This window comes from Exophiala viscosa (assembly GCF_022695815.1).
Source record: "Exophiala viscosa unplaced genomic scaffold EDD37scaffold_3, whole genome shotgun sequence".
Taxonomy (NCBI): Eukaryota; Fungi; Ascomycota; class Eurotiomycetes; order Chaetothyriales; family Herpotrichiellaceae; genus Exophiala; species Exophiala viscosa.
This window is the reverse complement of record NW_026944355.1, coordinates 745,635-771,979: the sequence shown is the minus strand read 5'-3', so window position 1 is coordinate 771,979 and position 26,345 is coordinate 745,635. Positions and strand designations below refer to the sequence as shown.

The window sequence follows — 26,345 nt, the reverse complement described above, 5'->3', positions numbered from 1 at the left end:
AAAGTACGTATTGCTCGAAGGACAAATAGCATTGGATCCGGATATAAAAGAAAGGGAGGTTCACGTCCTCGACTTGCACTCGAATGCCATCATCTGGTGATGACGCGGCCGAAAGGAGTATAGTCCGAATGAATGACTGGCTTTCTAATGACCCTTGGCGAATGCTTATCTCTACCCCGGTGGAAAGCATCCTGGAGGCCTTTGGTTCATGGTATTACTGTTCTGGCTAAGCTTTCTCGATAGACTGTATGGAGATTGCATTGCATCGATACTGACCTAGGGGTAGCTTTGTACAATATGGGAAAGCAGCCTTAGGTGTACTGGATTCTACTTGTGGCATAGAACAATTCAGGCCGGACCGTTCTGGCCATACTCAGGCCTATGTTCTCCTTCTTTACTGAGTACTTTGGACTGGACCTTGCCCCTTCTCGGCACCTTGTTGCTTGACCTCTACTTTCTGCCCACTACCGGCGTCGAAATAGGGTCTTTCGGCCTGTGGCGTAATGCGAATCATATGTCGTCTCGTCACGCTCTCTTTCACCACGAAATCTCGCAACGCGGAGCTGCAGCAACCAAGGTTAGTCTCTCCCATCCGGCACGTATCGGTCGCTACTCACTGCTGCGTGACACGGTTATCGTAAATGGCAACCGTTCGAGGCTCCCAATGGACTCTGATATGCCAATCCTGGCCATGCTCGATGTGATAGTACAAGAAATTGAGAATCGTGGCTGTCGTTCCCGTATCAGCACATCAGACGGACGGAGAATCTGCCAGGACCAATACTCACAACTTTCTTCCTCCTTCAGATCCACAATTCGGCGCGTGTAAAGCCTGTTGACGTACAACGAATTGGCCTTGGTGACAGGGTGCGTCCGAACGACTGGATGTACGGTCTCGATCGGATCACGAATGTATCGCTCACGGTTTTCATGCACAGCAGCCTGCGAAAAGCCCGAGTGCGTGGCGGATTTACCATGCAGAAACTCGCGAAAAGCTGGGGAGAGAGCATTATACGCCGCCACGGTCGACAGGTACAATGTGTCGCCGCCAGAGTCGGGAGTGTCGAGGGGCAAGAATATTGTTGTGCCCATGCCATTTCTACCTCAGTCAGCACTGTGATATCATATTTGTGTTCAGAACGAGGAAGGGATACCCACATCTCATAAGACATGTCGCTATGCCATTTGATGCTGCTGACGTTGTTTCTGATCTCGTTGTCCACGGCGCCGGCGCTATTGGGGATCAGCTGGGAGGTGACCCTGACAGAGAGTGAGAGCTGAGGCCCATGCAGACTGACACGAAGTCTCGATATACAGGCAGAATCTCCGGATAGTCCTTGATTTGTGTCCCGATCTGGTGGACATGCAGACTGCCAAAATGTGCGCCAAACTCGCGCTGTCGTTCCGGCCCAATGTCCGCAAAGTCTTGATCGCGGAAGACGACGATACCGCGCTCGGCAGCAAGGAGTGCCAATTCATCTTTCTGCTGGGGTGTAAGGTTGCTGAGTTGAATGCCGCGCACTTCGGTGCCGATGGCAGGAGTCAATTCTTTGAAGATGGCGCCTTGAGCGTGGAAAAGTGCGTTCTTGCCCGCGTCAGCGCGCAGGCCGACGTCGATATGCTCGAATTCCTCTAGAGGTGGTTGCAGGCCCGGAGTACAATGTGGTAGGTAGGCTGCATATTTGTACTGTTGAAGTATTAGGAATTTATTTCCGTGATTTGGAGAAGTATAAAGCGTACTCGTTCAGCCTTGTAATCTACAGAGGTCTCTACAGCAAGCTGCGCCTGTTCCTGAACTGTAGCTTTCACGTTCGAGATCGTTTCAGTGGCCATGGTGGTGTGGTGTTTGTTCACGTTGTGGTGTCGCAGTATTCGAGAACGGTCACCCCGTCCGTTCTTTATCGATATGTTTACACATGTTATCTCCGATCTCGTGCCCCTGCGAATGACGAGCTTGTTAATTATAATGATGTGATAGCTCGGCGTACATTGGCGCGACATGGTAGAGGACACGTTAGCAGCCCATCCCATCCAAGATCTTGATCACGCCATTGATAAGAGTAGAGCGCCGGCAAGTAGCGTCAAGGAATCAAGGAGGAAACGTACCTTAGCGTCTAGAAATCGAAGGATTCATAATGAGAGACATCTCTCTACCAGCAGCCAAGCACGTAGTTCGCTACATGACCAGGTTGTAGTAGTCTCGTACACCGCTCGTTTGTCCCCGAACAAGTAATTTTGCGGCCATCGTCCCGATCTCTCACCTGCTCGCCGTGATGAGCCAAGGGAAGGCGACATATTGTGCCACAATTGCGAGGAATTGCAAGAAAGGACAAGTGTAGACCAGGAAGCGAGCACGCCACTCGCGACCACATTAGCCCAGCCTGTGGAAGGCTCGATCCCGGTGAAATCATTGAAATAAGTAATCGCAGCCACCTGAGTCGATGTCTGAACGTGTACATCTGCCGTTTACTGATATCGAGTCCACAATGGCAGACGAAAACGCGAATGGAGGCAGAGAGTTGCAAGCACTACCTGAAAGCAAGAAGACCACCAACTGGTGGCGCCGCGTTGTTGGATTGACATGGGATTCTGTGGAAGGAGATGCCAGAAACAGGAAATATGTTCAGAAGCTGGATACCTTTCTATTGTGAGTGCTGGGAGGGTACTTACCCCAGGTCCTTTGACCCGGGCTGACATACCTCACTTCAGCTCATATATCTGTCTCGGATACTTCATCAAATATCTCGACCAGCAAAACTATAGTAAGTTCCGTTAATACACGAATTTTGTTAGACAGGCACTGATACAAAGGCAGGCAATGCGTTCGTCAGTGGCATGAAAGAAGATGTGAGTCGACATGCTGGGACTTGTTCACACTCCAAGAAATCGTCATTGAGTCTCTTGGACCAACGCATCTCAGACTATCGCTGACTGCTGTGGTGTGTCGATAGCTTCATCTCAACGGCAACGAACGTAACTGGCTTGTCACTTACTTCAATCTCGGTGTGATTATCGGGACGGTTCCTTCTCAAATGATCCAGCTGAAATACGTTCGTCCTTCCATATGGATACCGTCCTGTGAAATCATGTGGTCTGTATTGGTGATGGCAATGGCTGGGGCAAAGAATATCGAGACTGTAAGTGTGACGTCCTCACACTCTGAAAATGGTCCAGGAGGACTCTAACGAGCGCACAGCTCTATGCCCTGCGGTTCTTTGTCGGCCTGCTTGAGTCTTGCTCGTTTCCTGGATATGCCGCTCTTCTGGGAGGATGGTATGGCCCCAAAGAACTCACCAAAAGAGTCGCGATTTTCGAGCAAACAAGCGCCATAGCCAGCATGTTCAGTGGCTATCTACAGACAGCTTTGTACGAAGGCATGAATGGTACGCATGGGCTTTCGGGATGGAGATGGCTGTTCATCATGGATGGGATTATATCCATCCCCATCGCAATCTGGGGGTTCTTCGCCATTCCGGACCTACCACACACGACCAAGGCTTTTTATTGGACCAAAGAGGTACGAAAGTGAGCAGTTCTTCGTGATTTGGGCTGACACTTTACCACAGGACAAAGAATACGGCATCGAGCGTATCGAGACAATCGGGCGAGGAGCTCCCCGCCGTTTGACCTTGCAAGCGTTGAGAGGCGTCTTTCTCAACTGGCGCCTTTGGGCATTCATCGCACCATACCTGTAGGTCAGCAATGCCTTGGCGGACTATCAGTCTAACGCACCCGCACAGATTCGTTGCCAACGCCGCCCTCGGCACGAACTATTTTAATCTCTGGCTCAAGGCTGTAGGATACTCTGTGGCGCAGGTCAATGTGCTTCCAACTGCGGGGAATGCTCTCAGTGTCGTCGCCGCATTTCTCTTCGGTATCATCGCTGATCGTACAGGACATCGACTTCTGATGCTTGTCATCATTGAACTGTTGATGGTTGTGTCAAACATCATGCTCTCGATTTGGCACATTCCCAAAGCTGCCTTACTGTTCAGCTTCTACCTGTCGTACGTCGGCGGGGCTGCTCAGCCGATCATCATCGTAAGTCGGATCTTCCCTGCCGGCATTGCGTTGACTGACATGTCTCTCAGGCTTGGGGTAATGAACTTAACGGACATGATCCAAACCTGAGGCAGCTGCTCGTTGCGACAGGGAATATTTTCACATACACCTTCTCGATGTTCATCCCATGTGAGTTTCCAAGTCGTCCGTTTGAGTTCGTTGGCTGACTGGCCCATTTAGTGGTGCTTTTCCCGACATATGATGCCCCGCACTATAAGTATGGTTACCAGATTCTGATCATGTTCGGCGCTCTTGCCATCCTGGCTGTTTTTGTCTTGGAGTGGCAGCAGAAACGGGAAAAGTGAGTACGATGATTGATCACACCACGACGCGACTAATCCATGTCTTGAAGGCCCACCAGAGAAGGTCGGAAAAGCGCTGTTGTCGAGGTAGGTGTCTTCGGTAAGCTGGACGACGAGAGAGACTCGGACGCAAGGAAGATCGCGTCAAGTTCGGCCGTCGAACCTTCGACAATCACAGAATAGCCACAACGATGGGATGCGTGTAGGGTGCGATATTAGAATCTTGCGAAACCTCACACAAGAATGGTGCTACACAGCCGTACACACGACGCAGATTGGATGTGAACTGGAATACCTCCCTAAGTAGCATGCAATATGGGTCGGATCTGGCGCTGGGGCGATGAAAACATGGAGAGAAAAGCACCACATCATGGCAGCATATAATCTTGTGGCGTGCGGCTTCGGACCCAAGTCCTTCATAGCCAACACTCCTGCATTGCCGTGGCGCAGATGAAGGTGGTCAACGGTGTATGCAAAAGTAAGATGAGAGGGTGAACCGTTCCAACAGGAACCTCGAAAGAGTCGTAGGTATGATGGGTAAATACACCGTCCGTACAGGTCCAGCACATAGGTAAAAGCGGCGCCACTTTCATTTCTTTGTGAGCGATGAAGTCACTCCTTGGAGCCGCGTTGTTTTGGTGCATGTCAATCGATCAACAAGACATGCCGCGCCGCATTGCACCTCGACATGGAAAACGCTCTGATTGACAAGTGGAGATTTTGCCTTACTGGCCATCTATGCATTATCTTCAGCTAGTATGGTTAGGGTGCAGTCAACCATGAAGCGTCGGCGACATGCTCAGCACACATGCTCTCCTCGGTAGATACGATAATGTCTATGGATACCTTTCGAGTCCGCCTGAACTGCATCGATCACTACCAAGCCGTGCCTGTAAACGAATTCGATCCGCCACTCCCCCTCGGCGTCACGAGCGAAAATGCGAAAGAACGACCTCGTATTTCCGTCATTCGCGTCTTCGGCGCCACGGAGACCGGGCAGAAGGTGTTGATGCACATTCATGGGGCTCTTCAGTACACGTACATTGAATACAGTGGTAGCCTGGCTCCCAACGATGTGGACGTGGCTATCCGCACTCTGCAGCTCTCGATCGACCATGCACTCGCCGTCAGCTACCGCAAAAACATCTATGATGGGAAACATCGATATGTGGCACACATCTCGCTGGTCAAGGGAGTCCCCTTCTACGGCTTTCACGTGGGATACAGATACTATCTGAAGATATATCTGCTCAATCCGCTGCATATGACAAGGCTTGCAGATCTCTTGCGTGAAGGTGCCGTGATGAAGAGAGTCTTACAACCTTACGAGAGCCATATGCAATACCTGGCGCAATGGATGTGCGACTACAACTTGTATGGTTGCGGTTACATTGAATGTGGCAAAGTCAAGTTCCGCTCACCCATACCAAAATATATGGACATCACCAATGCCATGCATCAATGGCATGACCACTCCATATCACCAGACTGCATTTCTGAGGACACATATCTTCCGAAACAGAGCCATTGCGCGCTGGAAGTCGACGTACATGTGAAGGACATCTTCAATCGGCGAAATATTGAATCTCGTGATGTCCATCACGACTTTATCGAACGTTTGCGTCCTATTCCGGCCGATGCAAAGTTGGTGCAGAGTATGGCCGGACTATGGAAAGATGAAACCCGACGGAGGAAATTGAGAATGGGGCTCAAAGATCCGAACAGTAGTCCTTTTCCGCCGGAAGTTCTAATCTCCATGTCAGCGGACCCGAGGAATAGGGACGCTGGGGGCTGGATTCATGAAGTAGAATTTCGCGAAAGAGTTAAACAATTGGCTGCTGAAGAACATGACAAAAGCGACGGGCGTAAGATATCATTTGACACTTTCATGAAGCCTGTACCACTGGAGGGGACTGTGCAGACTGCGCTTGCTAGCGTCGACGACCTCTATCCAGAGAAGATTCAAAGTCTGTTGCATCGCACTAGGGATCGGCAAGTAGACCTTGCTTCAAACGGCCACATTCAGGCCGATCAAGTGATTGTCAACGAAGCTCGGGCGGAAAATCTTGCAAATGGCTCTCGCGACGACCCTGAGCAATTCAACGCAACCGACGGACAATCATCGGATCGTACAGACACTATCAGTGACCGAAAGCCCGAGAGTAGTGGATCAACCAACGACCTCGTGAGATCGCCAATCAGTTCATCGGAGTACCAAAAGTATGGCATTCGTGCAGCAGGAGATACGGACGGCCTCGAGGAGGATGCCTTTGAGGTACCCGAGGAATATTTGACACGCAGAAATGAACCCTTGAACGGTGCTAAGAGGGATAGGTTTGCAAAGCCACCGAGCTTCAAGCCGAGGAAGCGACGCAAGCAACTTGTCGATGAAGAAGATGTCCTCCCAGACATCAGCTTCTCTGGCTCGGACGAAGATCCAGACTTCACATACGATGATGACCACTACGATTCCGTTGCCCAGCCGACAGTACAGGAGTTACGAAGTATTCGATTACCACAGAATGGGCTCGATAGTCTCCCAGCGAGTGGCCAGCAGTCTCACAAGAAGCTGTCGCAAGAAGCTCCCATCAATCTCTCCCAGCAATCTAACTTGTCATTTCCTACCGTAAAGAATCCCCATGACCCGGACACGTTCGCTCGTCTAAGCCAAAAGAGCAATAGCTCTCTGAAATCGCCGTATACAGTTCAAACAGTATCTCCGGCATTGTCCAAAACGACCCCGAAAGGAAGAATTTCATCTTCTCAACAGACATTGGTTCCCCCAACCACGGTCGAAAGCGACAAGACCATACGTCTTCCCAGTCTGAAACTTCGTGGCCTGCGAGACACTGGGAGAGTCGCTTCGTTGCTCTTATTTTTCCCTCGTCCACCCACTACGGAAGAAGTGAAGACGAGTATCTGGCAACAGGGACTCCCCGACGTCATCTATCAGGAAGCATTTTACAGCAACGAAGAGGATGTGCCGGAGCAAGCTAGACAGTATGCTGGCCGTGAGTTCAAACTCGAAAGCGCAACTGTGCCGTTCTTGCCCGACTTCGACCCGACCGGAACATCTCTGGCAAATCTGGGTCGCCGGCCGCCGCTACTGCTCGATCACCCCACAGAACAGATCCGAGACAATCAAAGACGGAAACGTTGCACCATCTCTCAATGGACTATTGCCGCTGCGCCTCCGAGAAAAGTGGACGTGGTCTTCTGGCTCCGAGAAGAACAGCAGGCTAAGATGGACGAAGCACTCGCCAGTGGCAAGTCTGCAACCCGAAATAAGCTACTTTCCCAGATTGACGGACCGACTCAGAAGAATCGGTATGGGTTCAAATATTCGCAGAAGCAGCCCAGCACCAGCGTTCAACATGAAACCCAATATATGAGTATCATGGCTCTAGAAGTCCATGTCAACACCCGAGGTTCACTTGCTCCCAATCCGGATGAAGACGCGATTGCTTCTGTCTTCTGGTGCGTGCAGACAGATGATGAAGATGTCGAGAGCAGAGGCAGCCGAGAAGGTATCCACAAAGGCATTCTGACCGTTGCTGATGAACCACACATGGGCAAGAAGATAGGGCGCAATGTGCCGTTCGATGTTGAGGAAGAAACAACCGAGCTTGATTTGCTGACAAGGCTGATTGATATCGTACGGATATACGATCCTGACATCCTTACAGGATACGAAGTGCATACCAGCTCATGGGGATATCTGATCGAACGCGCCCGTGTCAAATACGACCTCAACTACTGTGATGAGCTGTCACGCATGAAATCACAATCTCATGGCAGGTTCGGCAAAGAGGATGACAAATGGGGCTTCAATCACACCTCGACCATTCGAGTTACAGGTCGTCATACGATCAACATCTGGAGAGCTATGCGAGGTGAACTGAACTTGCTCCAGTACACCATGGAAAATGTGGTTTATCACATACTGCACCAGAGAATACCTCATTACACCTTTGCCGACCTGACAAAGTGGTACAAAAGCAAGAATCCTCGCGACTTGGGGAAGGTCATTGATTACTTCTCAAATCGGGTCGAAATCGATATTCAGATCCTGGAGGCAAACGAGCTGGTGCCGAGGACCAGTGAACAGGCTCGCTTGTTGGGCGTTGATTGGTTTTCCGTCATCTCTAGAGGGTCTCAGTTCAAGGTCGAATCCCTGATGTTCCGAATTGCTAAGCCCGAAAACTTCATCTTGGTGTCACCTAGCAGGAGGCAGGTCGGAGGACAAAATGCGCTTGAGTGTTTGCCGCTTGTCATGGAGCCTCAGAGTGACTTTTACACCAGTCCACTGCTGGTACTGGATTTTCAGTCCCTTTATCCAAGCGTGATGATCGCTTACAATTATTGTTACTCCACTTTCCTCGGGCGTGTTGTCAATTGGCGCGGTACGAACAAGATGGGCTTCACAGATTATCGTCGCGAGCAGAGACTGATGGAACTACTCAAAGACTACATCAACATTGCTCCAAATGGCATTATGTATGCAAAGCCGGAGATACGGAAGTCATTGCTAGCTAAAATGCTTACGGAGATTCTGGAGACCCGGGTCATGGTTAAGAGTGGCATGAAAGTGGACAAGGACGACAAGACTCTGCAACGACTGCTGAACAACAGACAGCTCGCACTCAAGCTCATCGCGAACGTCACGTACGGCTATACATCTGCATCTTTCTCAGGACGGATGCCCTGCTCTGAAATTGCAGATAGTATCGTTCAGACGGGACGAGAGACCCTGGAGAAGGCTATTGCGCTCATTCATTCTGTCGAACGATGGGGTGCTGAAGTGGTCTATGGTGATACTGACAGCTTGTTCGTCTACCTGAAAGGCCGAACGCGAGAACAGGCTTTTGATATCGGTGAGGAGATTGCAGATACAATCACGAAAATGAACCCACGACCAGTCAAGTTGAAGTTCGAAAAGGTCTACCATCCTTGTGTTCTGCTTGCCAAGAAGCGCTACGTCGGATTCAAGTACGAAAGTCGAAAACAGACAGTCCCTGAGTTTGACGCCAAAGGCATAGAGACGGTCCGGCGAGATGGTACACCTGCCGAGCAGAAGATTGAGGAGACTGCGTTGAAGGTCCTCTTCCGCACTTCAGATCTAAGTCAAGTGAAGAGCTTTTTCCAAGCGCAGTGCTCCAAGATCATGCGTGGAAAAGTATCAATCCAGGACTTTTGCTTTGCGAAAGAAGTCAAGCTTGGGACGTATAGCGAGAAAGGCCCGCCACCGCCCGGAGCACTCATCAGTGCCCGCAAAATGGTTGAAGACCCAAGGCTTGAACCTCAATATGGCGAAAGAGTGCCGTATGTGGTGGTCACGGGAGGACCTGGTGCAAGACTCATCGACCGATGTGTGGCACCGGAAGTGCTGCTCAACGATGCACATTCGGAGCTTGATGCGGAATACTATATCTCGAAAAACATCATCCCGCCTCTCGAACGCATCTTCAACTTGGTCGGCGCGAATGTGCGACAATGGTATGATGAAATGCCCAAGTATCAACGCATCAGACGGGTTGAAGCAGGCCCGATCACCGATGGCAGAGAGATGGGCCTTTCGAGAAAGACGTTGGAGTCATACATGAAGTCCTCGACATGTTTGGTGTGTCGTCAGGCTCTGGACTCGGAATCGCCCTTGTGCAACAGCTGCTTCCAGCAGTCATCGCACAGTGTGCTTGAGCTTCGGTCGCGGTTGATGAAAGCGGAGAAGAATGTCACAGAGCTTGCGAAAATCTGTCGTTCGTGCTCGGGGTGGGATTGGAACGAGGATGTCCGGTGTGATAGCAAGGATTGTCCTGTGTTTTACTCACGGACTCGGCACAAGGCGGCGTTGGCTAACGAGAGCGCCACACTTTTGCCTATCATGGAAACATTGGAGCAAAATGTACAGGATAGCATGGATTGGTAGCCTTTTTGTGTACATCAACGGGCGTTGCATAGCGAGGGCGATGTGATTTGGAAGAGTGCTTGAGATACCCCAATTGGAAAGAAAGCCTGGATAGCACAGGACGGGCGTAGCCTGTATGGTTATGATCATAGTGTGCAACATAACCGAAAGGTCAATAAATATTCATTGAACTAAAGTTTCTTCTCGGCAGCCAGCTTTGCGAATCTCGCCTTCGTCCTTGCCGCGACTTTCTGCTCATCCCAGATATAAGTCACGCTCTCCTCCTGCACCAGCTTCTGAGCCCAAGCACTGAACCTCGGAGTCTTCTCTTCAAGCAAGGTGGTGATCTTGGGACTGAGTAGTTCGTATTCGGGTTTGCTCAAGGACAAAAGTCGGAGAACGAATGGGCCGGTCAGCGCCTGTAGTGGGCGGCCAAACCGATATTAGTACGCAGATCGATATGACGATCAGACAAAGGGCAGGGAGATAAGAAATCGCATCAACACATGGCATCGGCCAGCTCGGACTTTATAACATGAGACGCAGGGGAGGCGGCAACATACCTCAGCGAGCGTCAACCGCTCATTCCCTCCGAAATATGGCCCGGCAGACTTATCCCAAGTGAATAACGGCTCGATTTCCTTCGCTACAGCCGCGACCAATGCCTCGGTGGCTTCGTCCTTTTCGGTTTCGGTCTGGGCACGCTGCCCAGCCATGAATTGCGGGAGGACCTTGGAGACGAAAGTGTCGACAAAGAAAGACACGCGGGCACGGAGGAGTGCGGCGCCCTCGGCATTGGATGCCGGGAGTAAGTGACTTGGATGTGCGTCGGCGAGGAATTGCGCGACGACGGCGGATTCGGTGATGATGTCGCCGTTGTAGTTTATGCTGGGGACGAGGCCGCGCTTGGGGAGGTTGTCAATATCGCATATCGTAGTGGCAGTGCCAGCAGAAAGCATCGACGATGGAATACTGTAGGAAAGGATAAAAGCTTACCGGATTGACTTCCAAATACCACGGATCGCGGGGTCGGTCTAGGTCGATTATCTTTTCTTCATATTTGAGGCCGAGCTCTTTGATGGCGATGTGAGCTCGATGAGCCCATGGGCAACCTGTGGTAGTACTCCGTGTCAGAATATGTGACGGCTTAAGATCCCAAGTCGCCCCGTTGACAAATCAAATAATACGGCACTGGGTTGGGCGTGGAGCACTTACCATGATTGGTGTATAGGATGATTTCTGGCTCTTTGGAGCCGTTGGTGACATGAGTCCCGTTGGTAGCCATGATTGAGTTCGGGATATGATGTTACTGATGATGGTATTGATGTTGGTGTTGACGGTGCTGGAGGTGGAAGGAGATGGTTTTGGAATTATTAAGCAGGGGGTTTATGAGGAGAAAGTCCATGATGGCACCTTACCGTGCGATTATCTCCGAGTATGGCGCGATTTCGTTAGGCCGCCAACCATCAAACGACGAGGACGAAAGTGAGAGGCCACGAATGATTGGGACCGTCGCCGCCGATACAAGTAATGCCGTATGTTGACTTTAGACTTACCTGTGTACGGACGACCAGGACCAAGAGCTTCAATCTACATAGGTAGGTTTCTTGCGTAGGTATGCAGTGGGCCAAATTCAAGGACATCAGATACTTCGCAAGCGGCCTCTAAGCTTACATGAGTCCAGAGTCTCTAGAGCTTTCCAGATGTCGAAGGTCGATATCCCACACCTCGCCGTCGTCGTGACGCAGTAACATACGCAGAGTTACTTGTGTCATTATGCTAGGACGGGTACTGTCTCCAAATACCGGGCTCCAGGAACTGACTTCTTTCCTCCGATTGATCTTAAGCCTCATATCCGTCTCGAGGGTCGATTGTATAATGGATCCTGACTTCGTGTCTTGAAAACTGACAATCCCAATTCCTTCGCTGAGAGGGACCGAGCGCTTGCGCGGTAGCAACGGACGGCCTGAATTGTCCAGGCTGACAGCCATCAGATCAGGGCTGAATGCAAAGCGTTCGTGGCATAAAGTCCGCCATAGTGGTGACACCCTTGCGCATGCTTGGTGGGTCTGCGGGACACAATGTTTGAGGATTTCAGGGTACAGTTCAACGGGCAAACGTCTGTGCCCAGAGGCCGAGAGCTGCCGGACGCAAGCAACATCAAAAAATGCCTCCAAGGCTGTGAATCCACGGTATTTGTGTTGCAGGTGGTCCCAGGGGGAGAGCGTGAGGTCACGCTCATTCCTCTCGCTGACCGTATCGTTATGCCAGCCGTTCTTCCTCCAGACAGGAATGACTCCAGAACGCCTGATGGTTTTGGTGACGGACTGGGTTTGAACTTCAACCAGGACTGCATTCTGGATCGAAAAGAGCACGACCTGGAAATTCAGCTTGCCACTCTCCAGAACATACGCAACGACTTTGCCGATAGCGGCTTCCGCGTCAGAATCGGTTTCGAAAACTGTATTCGGAACGAGGCTAATGAGCACATCTTCGAACCAATACAAGGGCTCCAGCGGAGCTGGACCAGGCTCTTGATCTTCCGCATGGCAGCCTGAGCCGAAAATCGGCATCAACTTGGGTTCATCTTCCTCGCCGATTGACATCAGGAAACCGTTGGCGTCTTCCGGGTGGCTACCTCCAGAGAAGTTTGCAAGCCTATCGAAGTAGAATTTGCCCGCTGCGAGAGACAGAATGACAAACGCGATTTCGCGAAAAGCAAAGCTGTCATGCCCCATTTCAGGGAGATGACCAAAGTATACCGATCTCGGTTGCAAGAGCTTGTCAAAGACGACTCGGGCGAAAACACGATAGAGAGGTGCCTTGTGCAGCGGCTCGTTCAATCGAATGGGCTCGACCCGGGTCACGGCATACTGTCGATATGTGTTGGTCCACATGTTTCGTTCATGGTCGGCGTCCGGAAAGTAGCTCGGTGGACCGATGCGGGATGAGCCTTGAGGACAATTGTCGGGGTCAAATGCGCCCCAGGCGAAAGCATCCACCAAACGATCGATGGGTGGGATTGCCCAGAGGTCGAATGCGATGCAGTCGTTGATGGAAAAGAGCTCGCAGTCGAGATCAATAAGGTAGATGTACTCGAGGAAATTGTCGTCTCCCGGGTAGAAACTTGTTGGTAATTCTTGAAGTTTATCATCCATGTCATGCCAACTTGAAGGGGATTCCTCCTCATCGATGTCCGACCCTTCTTCGGAATCCTCGTAGTTGCAATGGACACTCCGCATCTTCTCTGAAGTCACAACCAGGAGTCGGGTTTCCAATTCCTTGGTCATACTTTCGTAGAGGGCGCGTTAAGTTCTGAGCCATTCTTCCATTGACAGCCGTTAGTATGATTTCTCCTGGAAATGTTGCGGACTGTGCACCACTCACCTTGGTATTGCTGGGGTTCAGCGGGAATCCCGGCTACAATGTGTTTGCCATAGTATTCTACATAGCTGTCGGAGCTCAGGTAGTATACGAAGTATCGACCGCGGAAACAAATCATCCGCAGACCTCTGGTGACCATGTTGACAGGGTTGGGACATCGATGACAATCACATCAGTATTTACCACAGAGGTAGACGCTTGATCTAGGCACAGCCAAGGCTAATAGTTGTCTGAGTTGATGCAAGGGGTAAGACAAGGGGTAACAGGCAGCAGCGGGATGCCAGGATCATGGCTGACAAGCACCATCCAATTTGCACATCGCGTGCTACACATCGAATTTCAGCGGCATCAATGATTTTGCTATCGTCAGTGGCGTCGATTCCTTACCTTTTACGAAATGGTGATGAGAATTCCTGCGGAAAGATTCGCTGAATTGGATGATGGCATTACGACACCACAGCCCGTGTTGAGCAAGCTGGGCCGTCTGCATTGAAGTCGAACAGAAAATCGAGTGTGTGAAGTCTTTGATTTGCGGTTGGAAGGTCGTAGATGGAAGCTGTTTACACAACTAGGTGGGCTCGGAGGCTATCTTGACTAAGCTTTTCGCTTATCTCACGCTAATCAGGGTGATCGTAGGCATGGAACCCGAGTCAGCGACATGAGAGCCAAGGAGACTGAAGACCTTCGCATGCATCTTGAATATATCCAGCCTCAGGTCAAAATCACTACGACGCATGACTCTGGAAGTTTCGTTGCTCCAGCAAGTTCGCGGAAAGGGAAAATAGAACGCAGTCATTGATTGATTCCGCCGGGGCGTTGACCAAATCTACGGACCCGTTCTGTTGACCGCATATTCCGTGTGCCTCTGCCCTACAAGCCTACTGCCCCAAGGCTCCCTTGACCGCATCCGCACCAGCTGTAGCACCGGCACCGAAGATGGCTGCCCCTCCAAGGCGTTGGGGGACACTCTTCAGGAATTGGCCATGCTTTTGACATGTCAGACTGCTCTGAAGGGGGACCATGCGATGCATACCTTTGGGTGGTCTGGGTGAGCTTCGTTGTTGGGATCCTGCGAGTTCTTGTGGTGCTCGGCGAGGATCTTCTTGTCCTCCTCAGAAAGTGGTTGCTAGCGAGATGTGAGTACATGGTCGTTTGGCATAACAGGATCACTCCTCGAGGTATCCGTACGTCTGGCATGATTGTTTTTTAAGTTGCGTTGCTTATACACGTTGTCCAGGTGATTCGGGTGGAAGTTGAGGTAGGGAACAGAATCATGGGGTAGTGAGGTGAATGTATACTTTCAACATACTTTCAATCACCTCGGATAGTGACGCCATGCAACGCTGTGACGTCTTTCCGCAGGCTTCACTTTTGCACCACGAGTATTGGCAGTCCACCGTAATTCTTCTAAGTTACAGTATTAAGCGCTACAATGCCAAAACGTGCTTCTCTACGTGATTTCATTCGCGGCTAAGATGCGAGTACTTGGGGTATCAGACTTGCAACTCATCAAGGACGTCGTCCTTCTGTCGGGAGTCCCTTCGAACCTCGACCGGCAATATCAAGCTTTCTCTCTGCCTCGGCCCACGATACTACCGCCAGGTGTTCGTCTAGCCTAGGTACGTCTCACTCCTGGACGGTATCCTGGGTAGAAGGGAAGAGGCTTGTTGCAGTTCCCTCTTGTACTTGTAATAGATATGGAATCGAGGTGTCTAGAGATTGCCATTAGTATCATACAACCTTGATCTGATAGGGACCACCGTTCACTCACTGGATCAATCGTCGTTCCGATCTCTCATGTCGCTTGCTCATCTGATCCATTTTCCCTAGTATCTTGTCCAGATACCTGTGTATGTCGTCCATTTCCCGCCTCATCTCATTTCTGAGCTTTCCTATCTCCTTTGTAGTCATATCCGTACTTCCTCGCAATTCCGTCGTAATGTCACTGTCGGACTTCGGTATTTCATCTATTTCATCCACATCCTCTCGAGAAAAGGTGAGCAGCTCCTTCACGGCCGGAAAGAACTTTTTTCGCTGGCGGGCGAGACAGTTCTTGAACCGCTTGGCTCGAGGACGGCCGTGAGCGGGGATATCTGCACGAGTATGGTGAGGGTCGGGCAGGGATCCTTTCTCCGTCTCATCTGCCATAGTCACTGCTGGTAAGCCGCCAGAGTAACGCTGGAGGATGATGCCAAAGATGTCTTGGACGTACGTATGCCACCGTAAAGCATTTAGTCGTTCTTGCGAAAGGAGAAATAAAAGGAAACTCTTACATCATGAGGCATAGCCTTCTTGTTTTCCTACCATGGACTATTCGATCGCAAAAAAGCAGTCGTGGACTCTGTCGCACCGATGGCTCGCATGGAACAATTCCTGCCTTTTTCAAGGGTTACCACGGAAGGCATTTATGTGAACCGACGATTCGCCAACGCTGAGAAGATTCAGACGATGTACCAAAATGTGACACTGGACACTAACTTTTGCAGCTTGTGGTAGACTTGTAGATAGGTCGAAGCGAGGTCGAAGTGGGTTGGGGCTAAATCGTGGTATTACATGCTGCTAGAGGTTTGTCACAGTGACCTAGGTAGTGAAGAAACATGTAGTATCCGTAAGTAGTCTAGCGGCGTATGGACGAAACGAGCGAAGGAAAAGTGGCTAGTCAAGCCGAAGCACCGATTCTGTGTACTGTGGCAGCTCGACACCGATTGCTGTAGACGGACCCCTTTTGGCCCGCACTAACAGCCTCTTCTGTTTCCCTTTTCACGACCCATTGGATCGTGTGCCCTCACCGATCTTGGGGATCCGAAGAAAGTTCACGACCTTATCTCGGTCACGTGCAGTAGAGCTACAGGATCAAGCCTAAGGGGGCTTTATCGGGCCCGGCTATCAGAACACCAATGCATGTGCGATACAGGTTTCTTCGACAATGCGCAGATTGTACACAGCTTTCTGCACCTAACTCAAAGTCATCACCATGTCTTCCATGTCCCCCGCCACTCGCGCTGGCGATCGGCGCCGACTTCACTACCCTCGATCACGTAATGGCTGCTTGACATGTAAGCGCCGCAAGGTCCGATGCGACGAGCAGATGCCGAAGTGTTACCATTGCCGGCGTCTAGGACTGGAGTGTGAATGGAAATACCATGATCCGAACACAGCTTTACTGTCGGAGGAGTCGGGCATAGGACTCTTCGTCGAGACCAACGACGAGCCCCCGCAAGGCGGCACACGATCTGGTTCCGCCGCCATCTTCGACTTCAGCAGACCTGTGACTGATCCTGTCGAGGACTTATCATTATTCCAAGATAATTGGTTTACCGACTTTAACAACCTTTCTCCATCAGGATTCAGCACGCAGGAGCTGGGATTAGTCGGCATCGTTTTGCCCTCAACACAGCCTCCACTACAACCCCGAAGTGCGGCAGGGGCTTTGGAGGCATCGCTGGCATCACAACTCTCCCCCATCCTGGAACCTGTTGAGAATGGTCCTAGGAGCGATTCCGTGCAAGCACTGCTCGACCGCATGGCAGACTGTTCTCCCATGGTCCGGTATGCGATGACGGCGTTCACGGCCATCCAGAGTGATAGCGCCTCACAGAAAGCGAAGGATTACCGACAATGCTATGACAAAGCTGCAAACGAGCTATCAGATAGACTGCACGCATCGACTGGCCCTTTGACAGTCGACAACGACGAACTCAGACATGTTCTCGCCACCATCTTCTTTCTTACATATGTCGATGTATGACTTCTCTTTTCGCTCCATATCATCCCTTTGCGGTTCCTAACCTCGCTGCCAGTTTCTCACGGATCGGCTTGACCTGGCTCATTTGCACCTTGCAAATGCCCACAATGTTCTACAGGCTTTGGAGGAGAGTGCAGTAGGCCCCATAGGTATGTTCGGCGGCTTCTATTGCAATACTTAGATGTCTCTTCTAAGTACTACCTTATCAGAGCAGAGGATCATCTCCTGGATTCGGCTGTTAGATGCCCGCGCCGCAGTAGCTGGTGGAGAAGGAAACTTGGTGAACGATACATCTCCGATAGCTTCGTCGAGCGCCAGATCGACGTCAGCAAGCGAGCCACATATGAGTCGAGATTTTGCAGCCAATACTGGACCGCGGGAGACGATTTATAACATGCTCTGCCAGCCGGGAATCGAGTTCTTCCAAGAAGTCCAGACCATCACCGGCCGCATCGCCAGAATCGGCCACGATCGCCGCAGTCGAGGAAGCGTCGAGGACGAAACCGAGGTCATGGCCATCGCAGCAAACATCCTGAAAGACCTATCCTCTTTGTACGGTCGGAGACCCGCCATCTTGGACCATGCTCTGTCCGAAGCGATCGGGGTGGATATCCTGGCCGAGCCACTTACATTAGCCATTCGTCGGTCGTTCCAGACGTACGTCGCTAACTTTTACACTTGCTATATCCATCTGCATCGGGTTGCCCATCGACACTTACCTCGCTCGAACCTGGTGATGACAGCGATAGGGAGGGTCAAGGACATCATGCATTCGATGGTCAACGACGGTGAATCCATTCCCGTCAATATGCTATGGCCGCTCTTCATGTGGGGAAGCGAAGAAGACGACGAGGAAGAGTCTCAATGGATCCTCAAGACGATGCGGAGTTACCGCCACGCCGCCACCAACGCAGGCATGGCGGCCGAGCTATTACAAGCCGTTCGAACCAGGCAACGGGAGGCAGGCTTACGGGTCGACATCAGTTGCGTCTGCCTCGAGCTGTTTAAATGCAGATTCGCAATCATTTGAGGGTCCATCAACCTGCGAGAGGTGGGACTTGGTTGTGCTCTAAAATGTAACATCACATTGCAAGATCTACTTCCTTGTCGTCAGCTCCTTCTCGATGGGGACCATGGGCGCAGTCAGCTTCATCACACGTTCTTGCTTCTCGGCATCGACGAATCTGGGAAATGGCCGCCGACAATGTGCGCTCGTTTCCGGATACCCGCGCCGCTTCACGATGATCCACTTCATCCCGTTCACGCCGCTGGTCCCAACACCCCATTCGGGCAAACCCAGTTGTTTCTGCAGCACCGTCGCTTCTGCGACTTTACCGGTCGTGTAGAGCTCGTAAATTGCAACCAGGGTCTGACATTCAGTTGTCAGCGATCGGTGCACGGTAATCTGTGGAGAGAAGGATCGGGATAACTGACCTTGGGGAACAGGTTCGCCAGACCAGAGATGCAACCAGCACCTCCAACCGACAGCGCAGGGACAATCCAATCGCTCATGCCCGACAGGGCAACGAATTCCTGGGGACGAAACTGCTCAGCGATCCTAGTGACCTTCGCAATGCCTCCGCATGTCAACTTAACGCCGCATATGTTCGGGTGCGAACCTAGCTCGGCCAACATATCTGAGTCAACGTCGAGCCCGGAGAGGAGGTTCGGGAAATTGTAGATCAAAATGGGTACAGGCGAGCGGTCGGCCACTTCCTGAAAGAAGGCAACGACCGCCTTTTTGGTCATGGCCCAATGAAAAATGCTGGGAACCAGCACTAGGGCGTAGTCTGCACCACTTCTGTGGCCGGCCGTGATTTGCGACATGATGTCTCGTGTGCAGCCCGCAATACAGCCGATGGTGACGGGGAACTTGTCTTTGCCCTGGGCTTTGGCGATGGAACGGGTTCTGCTGACTAGCTGGCTCCGTTCGTCCATGGTCAGTGTTGCCGCCTCGCCGCTAGAACCGGCGATTACGACTGGTCTCTTGTCAATTCTGTCTCCAGGGGAAGGGGACGGTTGGACTTACTGCCGTGTACTCCGGATTTGACCAAGAACTCCAAGTGGTTTTCTTGGGTTGTCCAGTCAATGTCTTGCTTTGCATCGTCTTCAAAAAAGGTCACAGATGGGGCGTGAATCCCTGGCGGGAACGCTTTTGATCTCGAGTCTTCGTAAGAACCCATGACTTGTTGATATGCAGTGCGTTGTCGAATGCCTCAGAAGAGAGAAGAGAAGGAAATCGGAGTACTCTAGATATCTTCATGACTGTCTGTTACAATGAACGCTCTTACATGCGATCGGATGGAAGCATCTACGCGGTCGGATCGAGGTGGGTTCGCTGCGCGTGGTGGAAACGTTAATTGGACGAGCCGATCGGCTCGGCTCGCGTCGAAAACTTGGGATCTTTACGACCGGCTCGGACGCCTATCATTTGTTAGATACCAAAGATGTCTGCGGATAGTGAGATGTCGTCGTGGTATATATACACCCAGTCAATGCATCTGCTCTTGGTGCTGATTGTGGTGCATTCTTTCTGAACGAAAAAGTCGAACGTACATCATGACTGACAAACAAGAGGTCGAACGCACGCCTACGCTGGAGCAACCAGGGCCCTGGGTGATGGAGGATGTGACTATGGTTACGTTGACGGAGGAGGATGTAAGTCGGTTTTGATACGCTTCGAGATGAACATTGCTAATGCTCCTTCCCTAGGACCGTCATATCAGAAGGAAGACAGACATCCATCTCCTGATAATGCTGACGTGGATCTACTTCCTACAAGTCTTCGACAAAGCAGTGTTTGGAACCGCAGCCCTCTTCAATCTGCGACAGGACACTGGACTCACGGGTGCACAATACTCCCTCGTGGCGTCCATCTCGTCGATAGCGCAGCTGTCATGGCAGCCGTTCTCCGCCTGGCTTATCGTCAAGGTTCCACACCGGATCTTGATGCCCTCGCTCGTCCTTGGATGGGGTATTGCGGAAGCATGCATAGCCGCAGCTCGCAACTTTCCTGAACTGCTCGTCGCTCGCTTCTTTCTAGGTCTTTTCGAGGCCGGCTGTATCCCTCTCTTCACGATCATCACGGGACAGTGGTACCGGCGTGCTGAACAACCACTCCGGGTCTCGGCTTGGTACTCTATGAATGGTCTTGCCACTATGGCAGCTTCTGCTGTATCCTACGGCCTTGGTCACATCGATTCTGAACTACTCAGACCATGGCAGATGTGAGACCGTTCCGGTCCATGATGACGGACACTTTGCTGATACTTGCGCAGAATCTTCCTTTTCGCCGGTCTCCTTACAATCCTCAGTGCACCACTAGTCTACTGGAAACTGGACAATGGGGTCACTAGTGCCCGTTTCTTATCAGAGCAGGAACGGCTTCAAGCCGTCAAACGCCTCTCCACCAACCAGACCGGCATTGGCTCGTCCAAATTCAGGTGGGCTCAAGCCGCCGAAGTGGCTATCGAACCCAAGTCCTGGCTTTGGGTCATCATGGCCGTGCTGCCGAACCTAGGATCGGCGTTGACGAGCTTCTTCGGCCCAATCATTATCGCAGGTCTAGGGTTCGACAAATATGAGGCATCACTGCTCAACATCCCATTCGGAGCGATGCAAACCCTCGTCATCGCAGGCGCATGCTGGGTTTCTTATAACATGAAAATGAAAGGTGTTGCTCTGCTCGGCTTCATGCTACCAGTGGTGGTGGGCATCGCGATGCTTTACGGGCTTGATCGGAGCACATCTTCCCGGCCGGCACTGCTCGCAGCCTATTACTTGCTTGCCTTCCTGTTTGCCGGGAACCCTTTGCTTCTCTCATGGGTCGTCGGAAACACCGCCGGAACAACCAAGAAATCTGTGACTCTGTCGCTCTACCAAGCCGGTCTATCCGCAGGAGGCATTGCGGGTCCATTCATGTTCAAAGCCGACCAAGCGCCAGTCTACCGATCCGGAGTCCTCGGTGTGCTAGCGATATTCATCGCATTGATTGCGTGTATCGTCCTGCAGCTGGGAATACTCACCTGGTTGAACAAGCAGCAGCGGAAGAAGAGGATACAAAACAGCAAGAGCGCGGATGTTGTTGATCAGTCCATGCAGAAGAAACTCCACGCCTTTGATGGCATTGAGGAACAGCGATTGGAGGCTTCTGCGTTTGCTGACATAACAGATCGGCATAATGATGAGTTTGTATATATCTACTGAAGAAGCTGCGTCTTGAGCCTTGACAGGAACATTCAGGCACGTTGTCAGTCATTGAACGAGATGAACCGTGGACCAGTACCGTCAACGCTGGTCTTCACCCTTGGAGTTTGGGTTTATGGTAGCAGGAGGTGGGAAAGGAACATGCAGGCTGCACATAACAGTAATACACACACTTGATTCTGATGCTACTGTATCGACTGGACTCTGTTCCCGTGCTTGCGCTTTTCCCGTGAGACATTCGATCTCGACTTGAACTGTGGTGCCGCTTTTTGCTGGCTTAGATTAGTTCTTGCTATGAAAGAGCATTGTGGATTGGGAACAACTCCAATACGGCGCTTGGGCATGGGTCGGGCGACAAGAATCAACGAGAAATGGCGCAACCGGAGTGAATTGTCCTTACGTAGTCATTGTCGAATTCTACTGTACATACAGTTTCTGCACATGGCTTCTATGGAAGCAGGTGCCAGACTTCTCCCTTGCCGCGAGCCTCGAAAAGGAACCGCTTTGCACTCGCAGTAGAACACATGCTACATCACCTCATCTCTGCCCCCGAGCCATCAATGAGATTGAACTCACTCGCCGAGCACGTGCCGCGTAATTGATTGCCTACTAGAACTACTCAGGCGTACGCAGCCTTCCCCAGACAGGCAATCTTCAAGACTGCTTCACTCCGCAGATATCCCTCATCATCCGTTTTAGAAAAATGTGAATCAGGCCGCGCAGGAACACGAGCAGTGGTTCTAGGCCCTATTTAGTTGATGTCCTGGGGAAAGTAACCCACACTGTTGCTAGCCTCCTTCGTTGGGATCTCGGAGGCCACGATTTACGCTGCGCCATTCTACATGCGGTAGTTGCCCGATATGGAACGTAGCGACGTCCGTTGAGGTTTGCCACATGTCCAAGCAGAAGACGAAGTCTAACATTCACCATCACATGTAAGCGTTTCAGTATGTAATCTTGGGTTGATGACGACGTTAAGATGTCGAATAGCGCTAAGCACACAAACACGGTATGGCAGCAGTATATTTTGCGTCTTTGAACCAAGTTACAGTACTTCCCTGCTCCAGCATTCTCTCCAGTTCGACTGGATGATCTCCGGGCTTTGCCGTCCCCCGAGAGCCACTAAACGTAACCTAGACACGTGCCTAGTGAATCAATCGTGCACTCAAAGAATCAACAGGTTCACCGTAGCATTCTGGGTTGCAGCAATACACGTCAAGGTGCCAAACGTGCCTCCGTACTCCGTACGTCATGCATGATTCGCCGGTGAGACTTGGAGACCTGGAGGCCTGCAACTGTTCCTTGTGTTTGTACACATTCAATCCAGCTCGTCTCCGTCTCGCTTTCGGCCACACAATACGCATCGTGGCTGCTCTATCTATGGTTGCGACATCTGCGTACGACCCTCAAAACTCTCCTCAAATGCCTCCCTAACAAATGGGTTCACTGCAATGGTTTTTGTTTGTTTACATCTTCGGCGGCCTGACCTTCATACCACTTTTCGTAGCCTTACTGCTGCTCCATGCATACTACACCTTACCTCCACCGAACGATGACGGACAGAAATCGAACCGAGACCCTGCCAACCTGATCCGAACCGACGATGACAAACTAGCCTTCAAGACCACCACCGACGATCTTGCCGAGAAGTTCCACCGAAAGCACGATTCAGATGTCGCCGCAGGATACTTTGCTGTATGTCGAGAATATGTCCCCGGCGGTGTCAATGGCAAACCACCTGAGAAGCTTACTTCCGCGGGCGATGTCGTCGCACAGGAGTCGCCTAGTGTCTACCAGAGCATGTACAGGAGTATATTCGATCGGTCGCAGAAGCCTACCATCGAGCCCAACAAAGACGGTAACCGGAAGGCTGTCAAAAGAGCGAACAATGTTTTCTACGTGGTGCTGAGGCACGGCCATCTTATGCTCTACGATGACTTACAGCAGTTGGAGGTGCGCTATGTGATCTCTCTGGAGTATCACGATGTTGATGTGTATGGCGGTGAAGAGGGAATACCTGAAGGAGAACTGTGGATCAAACGCAACTCCATTCGGCTAAAAAGGAAAAAGACTCGAGCTGGGGACACATCCAGTTCTATGCCTTTCTTCCTGTTTGGCGAGAGTCAGTCTGAAAAGGAGGATTTCTATTACGCATTGCTGCAGAACCAAGACAAGAGTGCGACTGAAGACCTGCCCGTTATACAAGAATTTGACTTGGATCATATTGTTACATTGGTGCAGAAGCTGCACTCTTCTGAAGAGTTCCTGCAGACGCGATGGCTCAACGCGATGATCGGACGACTGTTCTTGGCCTTGTACAAAACACCGGAGCTGGAGGGATTCATACGAAACAAGCTCGCGAAGAAGATATCCAGGGTCAAAAAGCCCACTTTCATTACGAAGCTGGCGTTGCGCAAAATCGACACTGGTACTGGAGCGCCCTTTGTCACGAATCCAAGGTTGAAGGACCTGACCGTGAATGGTGATTGTACAGTCGAAGCCGATGTCAATTATGCTGGAAATTTCCGAATCGAAATTGCGGCCACGGCTCGGATTGACCTGGGAACCAGATTTAAAGCTCGCGAGGTTGACATGGTCTTAGCAGTCACTCTCAGAAGAATTCAAGGACATATTCTATTCCGGTTTAAGCCACCTCCGAGCAATCGGATCTGGTTCACCTTCGAGCGTCTGCCACACCTGGATCTTCAGATTGAACCCATTGTCAGTTCGCGACAGATTACCTACACCTTCATCCTTCGAGCAATAGAGAACAGAATCAGGGAGGTGGTAGCTGAGAGTATTTGTCTGCCTTTCTGGGATGATATCCCCTTCTTTGATACGAGCGGTCAACGTTACCGTGGAGGCATCTGGCAGAGGGAAGCAGATTCTACCACTTCCACGGATATACCCGATGAGATGCCCGAAGACGAAGCAGAGGCAGGTGCATCAGGGGATAGGACGCCGGTGGAGATGGGCAGAGGTGAGAGAGTCATGAGTATGCCCGTTTTGCCCGACCCCAAGCCATCCAGCAAAATTAACGCCGCAAAGAAATCGGTCTCTTCGCTGAACGAGTTTCTGGGTATGAAAAGTTCCGAGAATGTGGACAAGTCTGAAGTCTTGCCCCCGAGGTTAATGCGGTCAACGTCGTTTGCGAGTGCTGCAAATCCAACCGTGACAGCAGACAACGCAGACGTCGGCAGTCCGACACGAGACTCCAATGCTGGTGCGAAGAAGGAGAGCGTTGCCAACCTTCTCAAGGACCTTTCAGCTAGAGCCACTTCAGAAAATCCATCACCAGCAGGCTCCCAGGCGGGGTCGCCGCCAGTGGAGTCAGCTATGGCAAGGGCAATGAGAGACAGGAAGAGGTCCTCAAGCAGGACTTCGCTAGCAGATGAGGTCCGCGCGTCCGACAATGAGACTGAAACCGGACTGTCCTCTTCACTTCCTGAGGCAACGTCAAGCCGGGCTTCGATTGTCTCCAATGAGACAGAGGACACTAATGAAAGCGACGATAAACCAGCTCGACAGAGATCAAAGAATACCAAAAGTTTCGCGGCGCGGTCCTTGAACAAAGAGGACAGGAAACAAGCCATCGCATCCATCAACGCAGCAGCTGCTGCCGCACATAAATGGGGCTGGGGTGTCTTAGCAAGAAACAGGCAACGCGATGGTCAGTCAGAAAGAGATGAGTCTTCGACACCTAGAGAACCCATGGGCCGGGGTAGGCCGCTTCCGCCACCAGGAACCCCATTGCCGCCACCTGAAAAGCCCATTCGGAACAACTCGTTCATGGCACCAAAGAGGAAACCAGTACCGCCTCCGCGTCTGCCCTCGCGTACAGAGACTGATGGGTCGACGAATGCGCATTCACCCCGAAAGGTGACAAAGCCTCCACTTCCGGAGCGGCGCAAACGGCAGACCTCAACGCAACCTGATGATCAGTCTGAGGATGAGGTGCTTGTCGTTGAAGCTCCCACTGACTCGACACCGGGAAGCCCAGCAGCCGGTGAACATCAAGACGAGTTCTTCGGTCATATGGAACCAGCAGCAACAGCAGAAGAGTCGGTGGCATCAGTGTCGGATGATCATCTTCCAGCCGAGCCAGAAGAGCCCACGACAATGGTGCCAGAAGAACCTGTAGCGACGCTACCAGAAGAATCCACAATAGCAGTGCCAGAAGAGGTCACAACGACATCCCCATCGAAGCCTGCAAAACCGGCTCTACCGGCTCGACCTAGTGAAATTGCTGAGCATCATCCCAACAATAAGGAGGAACTCAATAGACAGGAGATGGGCATGTACACTTATGAATCATGAGAGGTCTGGAGCATTATGGAAATGGAGTATCAGGAATAAAGGTATTAATTGAAGATGTTCAAGTAAACCATTATCTAATAGGAAGATTTGGTCTATCGAACATCCTTGTCACCCGAGTCCGCCACTGTTATATGTAGAGGACGTAGCAGCAACATCCTCGGATATGTGACTGTAACCCTTCGCTCCAGACACAGATGAAGTGTGACTGCGATAAGGATGCAACCCAATCAACTCCTCGCCTGGAGAGTCATAAGTATACCGCCGTAGTTTGCGTGCTCCCACAAAATGATGGAGTCTGGGCAACTGTTCGTCTGTCAACGTGGTTGGTACCGACATTCCGCCCTTGCCGTCTGATGATGCTCTCCACGTCCCCATACCTGCGATCTCAAAAGCAAGCCTTTGCAGTTGCTATATCTCATCCATT

At 51.3% G+C, this 26,345-nt stretch overlaps 9 protein-coding genes across 9 annotated transcripts; 5 read left to right on the top strand and 4 right to left on the bottom strand.

Annotated features, from left to right (window-relative positions):
* Nucleotides 1–394: 394 nt before the first annotated feature.
* Nucleotides 395–1,833, bottom strand: EDD37DRAFT_607417 (uncharacterized protein; the record flags this gene model as incomplete). Its single annotated transcript, XM_062814971.1, has 6 exons — nucleotides 395–563; nucleotides 618–729; nucleotides 789–1,099; nucleotides 1,159–1,260; nucleotides 1,299–1,687; nucleotides 1,741–1,833. 6 exons carry the CDS (start codon nucleotides 1,831–1,833, stop codon nucleotides 395–397), a joined length of 1,176 nt encoding a protein of 391 aa, XP_062671713.1.
* A 599-nt stretch (nucleotides 1,834–2,432) lies between these two features.
* Nucleotides 2,433–4,877, top strand: EDD37DRAFT_664173 (pantothenate transporter liz1). Its single transcript, XM_062819217.1, has 10 exons — nucleotides 2,433–2,647; nucleotides 2,710–2,762; nucleotides 2,816–2,847; nucleotides 2,952–3,137; nucleotides 3,197–3,517; nucleotides 3,567–3,691; nucleotides 3,741–4,041; nucleotides 4,092–4,191; nucleotides 4,243–4,363; nucleotides 4,415–4,877. The coding sequence occupies exons 1-10, from the start codon at nucleotides 2,442–2,444 to the stop codon at nucleotides 4,545–4,547; spliced, it is 1,578 nt and encodes a 525-aa protein (XP_062671712.1). The 5' UTR covers nucleotides 2,433–2,441; the 3' UTR covers nucleotides 4,548–4,877.
* A 143-nt stretch (nucleotides 4,878–5,020) lies between these two features.
* Nucleotides 5,021–10,398, top strand: EDD37DRAFT_625626 (DNA polymerase zeta subunit). The gene has a single exon (XM_062816255.1). The coding sequence runs from the start codon at nucleotides 5,173–5,175 to the stop codon at nucleotides 10,288–10,290; it is 5,118 nt and encodes a 1,705-aa protein (XP_062671711.1). The 5' UTR covers nucleotides 5,021–5,172; the 3' UTR covers nucleotides 10,291–10,398.
* Nucleotides 10,399–11,617, bottom strand: EDD37DRAFT_625625 (putative glutathione S-transferase). The gene is made up of 4 exons (XM_062816254.1): nucleotides 11,485–11,617; nucleotides 11,266–11,381; nucleotides 10,833–11,174; nucleotides 10,399–10,688 (listed from the first exon to the last, which is right to left on the bottom strand). Exons 1-4 carry the CDS (start codon nucleotides 11,552–11,554, stop codon nucleotides 10,461–10,463), a joined length of 756 nt encoding a protein of 251 aa, XP_062671710.1. The 5' UTR covers nucleotides 11,555–11,617; the 3' UTR covers nucleotides 10,399–10,460.
* A 293-nt stretch (nucleotides 11,618–11,910) lies between these two features.
* Nucleotides 11,911–13,599, bottom strand: EDD37DRAFT_625622 (uncharacterized protein). The gene has a single exon (XM_062816253.1). It carries the CDS (start codon nucleotides 13,557–13,559, stop codon nucleotides 11,940–11,942), a length of 1,620 nt encoding a protein of 539 aa, XP_062671709.1. The 5' UTR covers nucleotides 13,560–13,599; the 3' UTR covers nucleotides 11,911–11,939.
* A 2,763-nt stretch (nucleotides 13,600–16,362) lies between these two features.
* EDD37DRAFT_318456 (fungal-specific transcription factor domain-containing protein) lies at nucleotides 16,363–18,605 on the top strand. The gene is made up of 3 exons (XM_062811418.1): nucleotides 16,363–17,395; nucleotides 17,454–17,547; nucleotides 17,608–18,605. The coding sequence occupies exons 1-3, from the start codon at nucleotides 16,628–16,630 to the stop codon at nucleotides 18,426–18,428; spliced, it is 1,683 nt and encodes a 560-aa protein (XP_062671708.1). The 5' UTR covers nucleotides 16,363–16,627; the 3' UTR covers nucleotides 18,429–18,605.
* EDD37DRAFT_678968 (uncharacterized protein) lies at nucleotides 18,281–19,581 on the bottom strand (the record flags this gene model as incomplete). The annotated part of the gene is made up of 3 exons (XM_062819672.1): nucleotides 18,281–18,767; nucleotides 18,833–19,377; nucleotides 19,428–19,581. The coding sequence occupies 3 exons, from the start codon at nucleotides 19,579–19,581 to the stop codon at nucleotides 18,495–18,497; spliced, it is 972 nt and encodes a 323-aa protein (XP_062671707.1). The 3' UTR covers nucleotides 18,281–18,494.
* A 193-nt stretch (nucleotides 19,582–19,774) lies between these two features.
* On the top strand, nucleotides 19,775–21,781 carry EDD37DRAFT_575780 (major facilitator superfamily domain-containing protein). The gene is made up of 3 exons (XM_062814393.1): nucleotides 19,775–20,056; nucleotides 20,111–20,625; nucleotides 20,677–21,781. The coding sequence occupies exons 1-3, from the start codon at nucleotides 19,958–19,960 to the stop codon at nucleotides 21,602–21,604; spliced, it is 1,542 nt and encodes a 513-aa protein (XP_062671706.1). The 5' UTR covers nucleotides 19,775–19,957; the 3' UTR covers nucleotides 21,605–21,781.
* A 1,092-nt stretch (nucleotides 21,782–22,873) lies between these two features.
* EDD37DRAFT_625609 (uncharacterized protein) lies at nucleotides 22,874–26,277 on the top strand. The gene has a single exon (XM_062816252.1). It carries the CDS (start codon nucleotides 23,042–23,044, stop codon nucleotides 25,919–25,921), a length of 2,880 nt encoding a protein of 959 aa, XP_062671705.1. The 5' UTR covers nucleotides 22,874–23,041; the 3' UTR covers nucleotides 25,922–26,277.
* Nucleotides 26,278–26,345: the final 68 nt, after the last annotated feature.

What these genes read in the sequence shown, in the direction of transcription:
- EDD37DRAFT_625626 (XM_062816255.1), top strand. Translation starts at nt 5,173, where the DNA reads ATGCTCTCCTCGGTAGATACGATAATGTCTATGGATACCTTTCGAGTC.
- EDD37DRAFT_625622 (XM_062816253.1), bottom strand. Translation starts at nt 13,559, where the DNA reads ATGACCAAGGAATTGGAAACCCGACTCCTGGTTGTGACTTCAGAGAAG.
- EDD37DRAFT_625625 (XM_062816254.1), bottom strand. Translation starts at nt 11,554, where the DNA reads ATGGCTACCAACGGGACTCATGTCACCAACGGCTCCAAAGAGCCAGAA. An exon ending in GGTATTTGGAAGTCAATCCG is followed by an intron (nt 11,175 to 11,265) that starts GTAAGCTTTTAT and finishes AACCTCCCCAAG; the next exon opens with CGCGGCCTCGTCCCCAGCAT. An exon ending in AGCGGTTGACGCTCGCTGAG is followed by an intron (nt 10,689 to 10,832) that starts GTATGTTGCCGC and finishes CGCCCACTACAG; the next exon opens with GCGCTGACCGGCCCATTCGT.
- EDD37DRAFT_625609 (XM_062816252.1), top strand. Translation starts at nt 23,042, where the DNA reads ATGGGTTCACTGCAATGGTTTTTGTTTGTTTACATCTTCGGCGGCCTG.
- EDD37DRAFT_575780 (XM_062814393.1), top strand. Translation starts at nt 19,958, where the DNA reads ATGACTGACAAACAAGAGGTCGAACGCACGCCTACGCTGGAGCAACCA. An exon ending in TTACGTTGACGGAGGAGGAT is followed by an intron (nt 20,057 to 20,110) that starts GTAAGTCGGTTT and finishes CTCCTTCCCTAG; the next exon opens with GACCGTCATATCAGAAGGAA. An exon ending in CTACTCAGACCATGGCAGAT is followed by an intron (nt 20,626 to 20,676) that starts GTGAGACCGTTC and finishes ATACTTGCGCAG; the next exon opens with AATCTTCCTTTTCGCCGGTC.
- EDD37DRAFT_664173 (XM_062819217.1), top strand. Translation starts at nt 2,442, where the DNA reads ATGTCTGAACGTGTACATCTGCCGTTTACTGATATCGAGTCCACAATG. An exon ending in TCTCGACCAGCAAAACTATA is followed by an intron (nt 2,763 to 2,815) that starts GTAAGTTCCGTT and finishes ATACAAAGGCAG; the next exon opens with GCAATGCGTTCGTCAGTGGC. An exon ending in GCATTCATCGCACCATACCT is followed by an intron (nt 3,692 to 3,740) that starts GTAGGTCAGCAA and finishes GCACCCGCACAG; the next exon opens with ATTCGTTGCCAACGCCGCCC.
- EDD37DRAFT_318456 (XM_062811418.1), top strand. Translation starts at nt 16,628, where the DNA reads ATGTCTTCCATGTCCCCCGCCACTCGCGCTGGCGATCGGCGCCGACTT. An exon ending in TCTTTCTTACATATGTCGAT is followed by an intron (nt 17,396 to 17,453) that starts GTATGACTTCTC and finishes CCTCGCTGCCAG; the next exon opens with TTTCTCACGGATCGGCTTGA. An exon ending in GAGTGCAGTAGGCCCCATAG is followed by an intron (nt 17,548 to 17,607) that starts GTATGTTCGGCG and finishes CTACCTTATCAG; the next exon opens with AGCAGAGGATCATCTCCTGG.